Below are 10,625 nucleotides of genomic sequence, written 5' to 3'. Positions count from 1 at the left end.
TTTTCGCATTATTTGATCCCTTATTTAGGAGGGGTGTGGAGAGGGAGGGGGGAGAGACAGGGAGAAGGGGAAGTGCTGAGATTAGGAGTTGCAAAGATTAAAAAAAAAAAAAAACCACGCTTTTCCACCAACCACCCTGCTTCCCTCCCCCCCGTGCATTTGGGCGAAGTGGTAAAAACCTTTCTTACGTACTCAGTAATGATTGGCAGGGCTGACAGTGATTGGCAGGGGGTGCCATGGCAACGCCACAACGACACTCAGAAGACCAATAGAAAAGCGAAACAAAATGTTTCAGTGCTGCACTCACTGTGGATTTAGGGGAGATATTATGAGGCTGTTGTCATTAGGGCGATTGCTGTTGAATCACTGAATCCTGACTCGGCGGCGGCGCGGGGCCGGGTGTGTGTGAGTGTGTGTGTGCGTGTGCGTGCGTGTGTGTGCGTGTGTGTGTGTGTGTGCGTGTAAGCGTGTGTGCGTGTGTGTGCATGTGTGTGTGCTCCCGTGCCTCTATGTGGCTGTGTGTGCTTGTGCGGGTGTGGATGCGTGCGCGGTGCGTGTGCCCTTTCCTCCCTTCTTCCTCCCTTTCTTTCTTTTCTCCTTGATTCATCTCCCCCTCTCCCCGGTCATCCCATGGTGTTCAGGTCCCCGCTAGAGCTTTATCCCACCCATTTCTTCCTGCCAAACTTCGCCGCCGACCCGCACCACCGCTCCCTCCTTCTCGCCAGCGGCGGCGGCGGCGGCGGCAGCGGCAGCGGCTCGGGCTGCAGCCCCGGGGCCGGCGGCGGCGGAGGCGGCAGCTCCCGGGCACCCCACGAAGAGTTGTCAATGTTTCAGCTGCCCACACTCAACTTCTCCCCGGAGCAAGTGGCCAGCGTCTGCGAGACGCTGGAGGAGACCGGAGACATAGAGAGGCTGGGGAGGTTCCTCTGGTCGCTGCCGGTGGCACCGGGGGCATGCGAGGCCATCAACAAGCACGAATCCATCCTGCGGGCCCGGGCCGTGGTCGCCTTCCACACGGGCAACTTCCGAGACCTCTACCACATCCTGGAGAACCACAAATTCACCAAGGAGTCCCACGGCAAGTTGCAGGCCATGTGGCTCGAAGCGCACTACCAGGAGGCCGAGAAGCTAAGGGGTCGCCCGCTGGGGCCGGTTGATAAATACAGGGTGAGGAAGAAGTTTCCGCTGCCCAGGACCATTTGGGATGGAGAGCAGAAGACGCACTGCTTCAAGGAGAGGACTCGCAGCCTCCTGAGGGAGTGGTACCTGCAGGACCCTTACCCCAACCCCAGCAAGAAAAGGGAACTGGCTCAGGCCACGGGGCTCACCCCCACGCAAGTAGGCAACTGGTTCAAAAACCGAAGGCAGAGAGACAGAGCAGCGGCGGCTAAAAACAGGTCAGTGGGGGCTGCGGGGCCCCGCTGGGGCAGCGGGAGCGGCGGGGACCGGCGGTGCGGCCGCCGAGCCGGCAGAGCGCGTTCGCCTGCCCTCTTCCTCCTCCTCTTCCTCCTCTTCCTGGCCGCCGCCAAGGGCAGCCGGTGCCCCCGGCAGGGCGCAGCTCTCCGCGGCAGCGCAGCGATGCGGCAGGGGCGGGCGCGGGACAAAGTTTCGCGGCGCGGCCCGAGCCCTGCTCGGGTCCCCACGGGCGGCCGGGGCGCGGGCAGGGCTGGACGCACCCCGCGGCCGCGGGCACCTCGGCGTGTCTGTGTGGTTGTGTACGGCTGTGTGGCTCGGGGCAAGCGGGTCCCCCCCGGCGGGGCAGAGCCCGGCCCTCCCTTCCCTCTCCCCGGGGGTCGCGTCCTGCTCCCCCAGGAGCCGGCGGCCGGCGCGGCTCCGGTTTGGTTTTGGTTTCGCGGGATTTGCGCCGCTCGGGCGCGGCTCCCCCCGCCGCAGAGCTGAGCCCGGCGGTGCGATTGCGAGCGGGGCTCTGCGGAGCAGGCAGCGCCTCTGCAATTGTTCGTATCCCTCTGCACGCACCGGGGGAAGAGCGCACCCCCCCCCCCCACAACCCCAGACCCGTTTATCTCGGCAGGGAAAATGGAGAAAAGCCTTTCAGAGATCGGAAAACCTCTCCTTTCCCTTCCCCGTCCCTCTGTTTACACCACATGGCGACCTGGCCCTGTGGTCGTGTGCTCCCTAGGCGTTTACGCTTGCATTCATTTGTCTGTCTCTCGATGCTTTTTGTTATTATTCCTATTTCTGATTTGCCGTGGTAAAAGCGAGCCTTCCTCCCTTTTTTCTCGCCACCCTCCGTAAAAGTTATTTTGCAATTGAAAATGGGCCCTTAATCCCGCTTGACGGACTGTTTTAATTTTAATTTAAGTTCGGCTACCACTGGAAGCGTGTAAACAAAACTTCTTTTTCTTTTAAATGCTGTCTCCCAAATTCCTCCTAATTATAGCACTGGTGCTATTGATTCAAGATTCTGTAGGAGAAATGAAACCTGAAAGTGCCTCGCCATTTAATTTCCATTAAATGGAAAACAGATCAGCCTAGGACTGTAAATAAACAGAAGTTGCCTACGGATGCTTTTGTTGACTCAACGCTGTTGACAGCACATGAATGCACCCGGAATTGTAAATGGGAGAAAAATCAAAGACGCTGAAATCAGACAACTTAAAATAATGGGAAATGTAGAATAAAATGGCTATCTTTTTCTGCTTGCCGTACGCAGTGAAATAGAAGATAACCCGGTGAGAATCAGTTGGGAGAGGAGTGCATTTTGATTCACAGTGGTGGTGTTGGGTGCTCTAGGTTGTGTCTGTTTGTTCAGTCCAGGACTTTTAGCCCCTTCCCCTAATCCTTGAATTACGCTTCCACTGTGTTTTGAACAGAATAAACGGGTACAGAGGAATATTCACAAGATGACCGTGAAATCGAAAATTATTTATTGCCTCTTTGGAAAAAAATGTACCACAGCAATATATCCTCAAGTGTTGACACTGAAAGGACAAGCACTTGAAAGCTTATTTTGGCTTTCAGTTGGGAAAGGGACTTAAATTTAGAGCGGAGAGAAATGTTGTGTTCCACAATCGTCCTTTTTTATTTTATCCATAGCGTTGCGTCCCCGGGACACTAGCTTACCCCAGTCCTGCCGCAGCCCCCAAGGTAAATCTCTGTCCACCGGGAAATATTTAGATACCTATTCGCCAGAGCAGCGAAGTCAGGACCCGGCGCAATGCTCCCCTGCTGAGGACAGGGCTTTGTAGCGCGTTCCGCAGTGGCTGCGCGCTTCAGGAGCTCGCAAATATTGCCTTATTTCCTAGCAGGCCGGCGGTTCTCTGGGCTCTGCGGCGGGAAGAGGGATTACCGTGGGGAAGGAGAAATGGCCAGGCGTGTAGTGCGGGTCACAGGGCAGCGCCTCCGCCTCTCCCTCCCCCATCCGCCTCCCCGCTGCACAGCGGCGATCGCGCCGCGTTTGTCGCTGCGCGGCTCGGCTCGGCGCGGCCCGGCGCGGCGGCGGCGGCGACGCGGCCGGGTGCGCGGGAGGCTGCGCCGGGCGCTGGGCGGGCTGCTCGGCCGGCCGCGCCGGGGCTCGGCGGCGGGCCCGGGCGGCTGCGCGGCGCGGCGCGGCGCGGCGCTCTCAGCGGGGCTGTGCTGTGTTTTGTCTCCCGGCGCGCTGCAGGCTCCAGCACCAGGCGATAGGACAGAGCGGCATGCGGGCCCTGGCCGAGCCCGGCTGCCCGGCGCACAGCGCGGCCGAGTCCCCGTCCACGGCGGCCAGCCCGACCACCAGCGTCTCCAGCCTGACAGAAAGAGCCGAGACGGGCACCTCCATCCTCTCGGTAACCTCCAGCGACTCGGAATGTGATGTATGATATCGGAAACAAACAAACAAACAAACAAACACAAGTCCAACCCCAGACAGCCAAGCACCCTCTCCCCGACCCGAGCAGAACAAAACGAGGCAACCTAGGATCAGGACACCCGCACGCACGCACGCACACACACAGCGAGGAGGGAAGGAAAGGCCAAACCCGACCCAGCCAGAATAGCAAACAAACAGCCAGGGATCAGAGGATCCACCACCGCCACCGGCAGCCAACGCCACCGCCAAGAGATGGAGCTAAAACTTCAACAGTCACAAACGCTGGTGCTGTTGCGGGGAGGGGGGGGGGAAATAATAATTATTATATATATAAAAAGAAAAAAAAATAACAAAGCAAAAGTGACAATTGTATTCTTTTTAGGACAAGCACGATTTCTCCTTTGCGCTTTTCCATGGACGCATTTCACCCACTTGCATGATGATGATGATTAAATTTGTATCTGGGAAAAAATATTCTCTATAGTAAAGGAAAACAAACAAACATAAACTCCGATCGAATTTGTACAAAAAGCAAAAATAAAAAAAAAATTAAAAAGGAACTCCTTGAAGAGGGAAATAACAAATGTTTATCGCCTTTTTGTTGGTCCTCTCTCTCTCTTTCTCTCTCCCTCTCCCTTTCTCTCTGTTTTTTTTTTAAGTCCAAGTGATGGTCCAGCCAAGATGCAATTTTCTGTTTTTTTGTTCAGCAGACAATCATTTTATTCGTAAGCACCTTTTTTTCTACACTTCTGTCACTGCCTGTGTGGGTACTGGTTATAAATGTGGAAAAAGAATAGTTATGACTGTAACAGATTTTTATTTTTATTTCAAAATTTTATATGAATTATGTATATCTTAATGATGCGGTCATTTTCCCAGTTTGTAATATATGTGTAGAAATGCTTGTATATGATATTTGCTCTATTCTTTCTTTCTTTCTTCCCCCTCTCTCTGTCTATCTCCCTCCCACCCTTTCTCTCTCTCTCCTTTTTATTTTCCTTGACTCGGTGTTCCTTGCACAAACTTAGCTGTCAAGATCTGACGTGCTAGGTTTTCAAAAGGGACCTCAGCGATAGAAAAAAAAAAGAAAAAGGAAAAAAAAAAGCTTAGGGTGCAACTGTAGTTATCTTATGCAAAAGCTATTTTGAGTATTTCATAGCAGCTTTGGGGGCTCTCTTCTTAAACTCCACGTAGGACGCTTAAACTATTGTTTCCTTAACTGCGTGTTTATCTATATGTACAAACTTTCTAAATCAAATACAGTATTCCATTTTCTTATCTATTCCGCGATGTTGGTGTTTTTGTCCGCTTCGAAGACGCGCGCCCTCTCTGCGGACGCGCCGCCCCGCACCCTGCCCCGCGCAGGCGGCCGGCCCGCGGGGCGCGCAGAGTGGCCCCCGCGCAGGTGGCCGCGGGGCGCGGAGCCGAGGCAGCGCCAGGGGCCAGGAAGGCCCCGAGGGTGTCGGGGCGGAGAGGGCGCAGGAGCGGGCGGCGGCCGTGCGCGGGCGCGGGCCGCTCTCCGCGAGGGCGCGCGGGGCGCCGCGGTGCCCTTTCCGCTGCCCTCCAGCGCCGCAGGCCCCAGTTCCCCCCCCCCCCCCGGTACTTTTGTTGTGAACTCCGAGCGCAAGGGATTGCTTGGGCCGGCTGTTTGCAGGACGCGGTGTCTCCGGAGAGCGTTTAAGACATTTCGGGATTTGTTTTGTAGCTTTAAGTGAAAACAAAAACATAAACTCCTCGCCCTAATCAGGCTGCGGCTCCTCCCCTCGAACCCGGAGTATATTGTAATGTGCTGAAAGAAGCCTTTATTTGCCTGACTAACAGTATTTCAGCATCTTCTTTTTTTTTCTTCTTCTTCTTCTTCTTTTTTTTTAATTAAACTTTTGCTTTGCCCTAGGCAGATTATTCAGCCGTGGATTAACGAGAGGTAAATTCTAAACTTGTTTTTACTTGAAAATACAATTTTGAAACTTATCACCGTTTTAGGGAGAAACGTGCCTGGAATTTCTTGACCATTTCCAAACTAATTTGGACTTCCGATCTACCTTTGTGTTGGCTGAGCCCTCTCTCCCTCACCCCTCCTCCCCTCCTTTGGGAAGTCCGGACTAGGTGTAGGGAAAGTCTGAGGAAACGCCTGGACTTCCCCTCGCATCCTCCCGCCCTGGGAGGCTACCTGGGGAGCCGGGGGAACCCCCTAGGGTGTGAAAACTCATACTAGGCCGCTAAGGGATTATTTTAAGGAATACGCTGAAATGCACATACATTTCCATCCCTTCCGCGTCCCCAAGGAAATCGCCCTGGTACGTGCGCAGCGCCCTTGCAGCGAGCACGGAGGCGACGTGTTTCCCCCGTGAGACCCTCCCGGCCGGGGGAGGAAATCGGGAGGGGAAGAGCTTCCCTTACGGGGCGGTCGGGCGTGGGGCACCGCCGAGCCCCGCGGGGGTTTCTCCTCCGGGGCCCGGGGCTCCCCGCCGCCCGTCTGGCCCCGCCGCCGGGAAGCGCCCGCGCGGGGCTCCGGCTGCGCGCTGCCTTCCGCGCCCGCGCAGCGCCCGGTTCCCTGCGCCGGTTCGGTTCCCCTCGCCGCCGGAGCGGGCGTCGCTAAGCGAGCAGCTGCGCTGGGAGCTCTCCCCCTCCCCAGGCAGCGCCGGGGTTGTTAAGTTCACTGCCCCGTCGAGTACATGGAAGAGGATGGGGTTTGAATGAAAATAACGCCCGGCTGTGCAAGACTGGCCTGGCATGGGGATTGAAGAGGAACGAGGGAAAAAACAATAGCACTCCCGTGTGTCTTTCGGATGGGAGAAAGGACTCATTTATGGGCTTGGTTCTCCCCCACCCTCTACGCAGCATTTTCAGGGGAGAAAAATTATCAAGGAGGGGATAAAAGGCTTCTAAATGATCGACACCCTCGCACCAGTCTGGCGCTGGAGGTAGTTCTGCTCCTTCTCTCCCTTCGGCAGCAAAGGAGGCCTTGGTAGAAGGGGGAGAAAAATCCCTGCCCCTAGAGTCACCCTCGATTTTCGGTAGGAAGGTGACTTCCGTGGCGGTACATTATTTTTAAGTGCACTATTTCTGCTCCTCACTCGGAGGAGTGTCTTTCTGATCCTGCTTTATTTTTAACGGGATTGAATAACTGAAAAGACTCAAAGGCGCGAAAGTTTGTTTTTTTTTTCCTTTTCTTTTTCTGCCTTCATTTTCGCGTCTCGAAACTACAGCTAGAAGGCGTCAAGCCGGCAGCAATAATTTCCCTCAGTTGAGCGCTCCTTTCTCGCCTTACACTGATAGCTTTGTATTTTTCACCTCCCTCCCGCCCCCCCCCTCCCCGATTAAGCCTCCAGAAGATCGCCCCGTCGTGTCACGGCAGCTAAAGGAGGCCAGGGATCGCCTTTAGCCTCCCTCACTCCTGCTGTCGGCCGCGGTCCCGGCCGAGTGCGCCTGATCCCGGGCTGCCCCGTCTCTCCCGTCGAGCCGCTGCGCGGGGCCTGGCTCCGCTCGCGTTTGCCCCCGGGGGGGGGGGGGGCTAGTGGCACCGCGCAGAGCTGGGGGAAGGGGTGTCCCGGCCCCGCGGCGGGACACCCAGGGTGGGGGGGTCTCTCTGCAGCCCCAGGGCCTTTGCGCACTGCGTGTGCCCACGCGGGGCCGGTGCGCACAAGCTGCGCGGCTCGGACGGCGGCCGGGGTCTCTTTGGTTCGGGGTGGAAATGATGCAAGTAACGATACGCTGCTTCCAAGCTGGCCTGCGTAATACATAAATGCTGTTGTTTTAGGATTTGCATTAGAAACCTGAATGGCTGATTGAGGTGTAAATCTATGAAAATCTGCGTTTAAGCCTTCTCACCGACTAAGTCCGTCTGCCCTGGGAAGATAGGGCCTATCGAAAATGGCCAAACTGGAGGGCCTGGCTCTTACCTTCCGCGGGCCGATCATTATCGACAGGCCTTCTCCAGTATTAGTTTATTATCCGTGACAAGCCTGACTGTTGATTAAGATGAAATTACTCGGAAGCTGAAGTGCGGCTGATCAATACTTAGGCGCAAGCCCTAGGCCAGGAGGCAGATGGCGGGCACGCAGCAGCTCGCCCCGGTGCCTCCGCCGGAGCCGGCGGGGCGGCGCGGCCGCGGCTCTCTCGCCGGTACCGGCCCCGGTGGGCACCGCGCCGTCGGGGCGGGAGACGGGCCGGCTCGGGAGGCGGCAGCTCAGGCCGGCCCTCCCCGCCCTCGGCGCTGCCTCTTTCCCGAGGGAGCTCCCGTTTTCGGGGCATCGCTCCCCCGCCCCCCCCGGGCCCCCGAAGCCCTGAGCGCTGCCCGGCGTCTTTGTGCGAGGCTGCCGATAATCTATAGCTCCCTCTCCCCGATCAATTACAGCAGCCTTTTAGAGGGACTCGAGTCTGCTTGCCCGTTGCCCTTAATTTTTAGCATACCCAGATAAGGTTACAGCCCCGGCCCAAAGTGAAAAGAAATGTGGACGTTGGTGCCCTGGTATTGCTCTGATTTCTTCGGTTAGCTGAGCACAACTTTCCATTCGTGTTTATTCATGCAGTTTCTTATTGAGCTCTGCATCGCACTGGCCTGGATTCCGCGTGTGGTGAGAAGATAGACAAACATTGCCTTTTTCCAGAGCGCGCACACACACGCACACGGGCGTGCAGACAAACACACACGCACACGCGCGCCCACTCGAGTCCAAAATGCACCGGGCACCCGCGGCCTGCAGCAGCATCACCTCCCCGTAGCGAGCCCTAATACACAGAAATTTGCAAATGGTTAAAAAAAGAAAGAAAGAAGGAAAGAAAGAAAGAAAGAAAGAAAGAAAGGGAATGAACCAAAACATCCAGTTGCAAAATGACCGAGGGATGGAGAATGCAAGGAGGCGAAGGAGGGAGGGGGAAAGAGTTGAGGGAAAAAGCACCAGGAATATTACCTACGATCACGCTAAATATTCTGCTGTGGCGCGGTAAAAACAAAGGGCACAGGGTGTGGGGACATAGCCATGATTAAATGATACTAAAAGGATTTGTGTTTCTGTGTCGGGGGGGAGGGACTTCTGTTATGTTTTGTTTTCGGGGCTGTTCTTTTTTATTTTGAAGAAAGGTGTTTTCAGAACAGTAGGCTTCAAAGCGATTCGGCACCTCGGGATCTGCAAAAGAAGAAAGATGCAAAAGAGTAATGGAATAATAAAGGTTAGAGGTAAATGTCTGGAAGCATGTGGTTAGAATTGCTTCAACGTAACGGAGATGAAGTGGCAGGACCAGCTCTCCGTATGGCAGGCAGGTCCTTTGCTGAACAGGTTTAAAGAAAGAAGCAAACTACACTGGAAGTCAAGATTTGCAACATCCAAAGCCGGAATGCGATTGACTTTAATTCCAGGCCTAGCTATTAGAGGGAGGTTTAGCTCTACTGCAAATATTTGCTTTTTTGTCCCCATAGAAACATCATTAGGGGAAGTTCATTCAATAATAAGGTCAATTAAAGAGTATTTTTCAATGAGTGGAGGAAAAATTGCTTTCCTACTGGAATAACCTCTCCAGCAATATCTTGCAACAATAAAGTAGCATGGTAGTTTACTGGGAAACACTGATTTCCAAACTTGCCTTGATGAGTGCATGTGTTTGTGTGGGTTTGTGTACACGAATACATGAATGAGCACACATGTCCACACACAGTGTGGCTGGCTGTACGCCTGCACTGATGGACTTGAGTTTGTGCATATAATGCATACAGACACAGACACACACATGTATGTCGACACACTTATACACAGACATATACATGCTTTCCCATCTCAAGATTAAAGTAGCTCTTGTAATAGCTTGTAGAACACTGAACATTCCCTTTTAATATCTAAATAGGTCAGTAATATATTTCAATAACGTTGGAGGTGTCTGTATATTCTCTCTCTTCAGTCTGTGATAAAACATTCTTTAAGACTATTGGGATTTTACACTGTAATTCTATTAAATAGTAATTGAAGGGTCGCAAGAGGCTATGATACAGGATCAGCAGTGTAAGCCGTCCGTTTGAACTTTAATTTGGAATCATAGGCAGATGGGATCATGGCCTCTTTGTGGTGCTTGCAGATTTAAAACTAGCCGGCACATGGAAGAAAAAAAAAACTGCAATGCAGATTCATTCATTAAACATGAAAGGTTAGTGCAAGAGAGGATAAACGTTTAGATGTTTAGGTAAACACAGAATTATTCTTTCCTCCCTTCACTTCCCTCCTACCATAACCCCCAACTATCTCAGTTACTGATTTTCGACTGCTATTACAAATAACTTTCCTTTATATCCCCAGTGGGGGTAAGTGTACCTGAATTACTTATTTATACCTGAATCACAGTCTATCTGTGAAACTTTTATTTCACTTTCAGCCAGGGGGAAGCCAGATTTATTTATTTATTTACTCTTTTCGCCGTCTTTCACTTGCCCCTCGTTTGACTGTTTTTAAAACTGTGCTCTTCAAAGGATTGCTGGTGCCAAGCCCTGGCGTATAGCCGCGGCCATTACAAAAAAAGGAACGAGCTGCTTTCAGCTGAAAAAAAAAAAGAAAGAAAAAAGAAAAAAAAAGCCTGTTATGAATTGATCTGCCTTAGCGGGAACGCGAGCAATAAATGCAGTATTCTGCAGGAAGGGCCGTGGGTGCTGCTGCGTGTTGCAGAGAGCTCCTGAGCGCAGCCGAAGTACTTTGTGTGTGTGTGTGTGTGTGTGTGTGTGTGTTTGTGTGTGTGTGTGTGTGTGTGTGTGTGTGTGTGTGTGTGTGTGTGTGTTCGTGAACTCCTAGGCCCCAGGACATTGCAGTTCCATCTTATCTGAAAAACAAAAGAC

The 10,625-nt window shown here is 53.4% G+C and overlaps 1 protein-coding gene across 1 annotated transcript; it reads left to right on the top strand.

Annotated features, from left to right (window-relative positions):
• The first annotated feature begins 318 nt into the window (after nucleotides 1-318).
• On the top strand, nucleotides 319-5,090 carry SIX3 (SIX homeobox 3). Its single transcript, XM_068936467.1, has 3 exons — nucleotides 319-1,397; nucleotides 3,626-3,785; nucleotides 4,191-5,090. The coding sequence occupies exons 1-3, from the start codon at nucleotides 631-633 to the stop codon at nucleotides 4,290-4,292; spliced, it is 1,029 nt and encodes a 342-aa protein (XP_068792568.1). The 5' UTR covers nucleotides 319-630; the 3' UTR covers nucleotides 4,293-5,090.
• Nucleotides 5,091-10,625: the final 5,535 nt, after the last annotated feature.

Source organism: Struthio camelus, chromosome 3 (assembly GCF_040807025.1).
Source record: "Struthio camelus isolate bStrCam1 chromosome 3, bStrCam1.hap1, whole genome shotgun sequence".
Lineage (NCBI taxonomy): Eukaryota > Metazoa > Chordata > Aves > Struthioniformes > Struthionidae > Struthio > Struthio camelus.
Note: the sequence above shows the minus strand (reverse complement) of the source record. Positions and strands in the feature narration are given on the sequence as shown.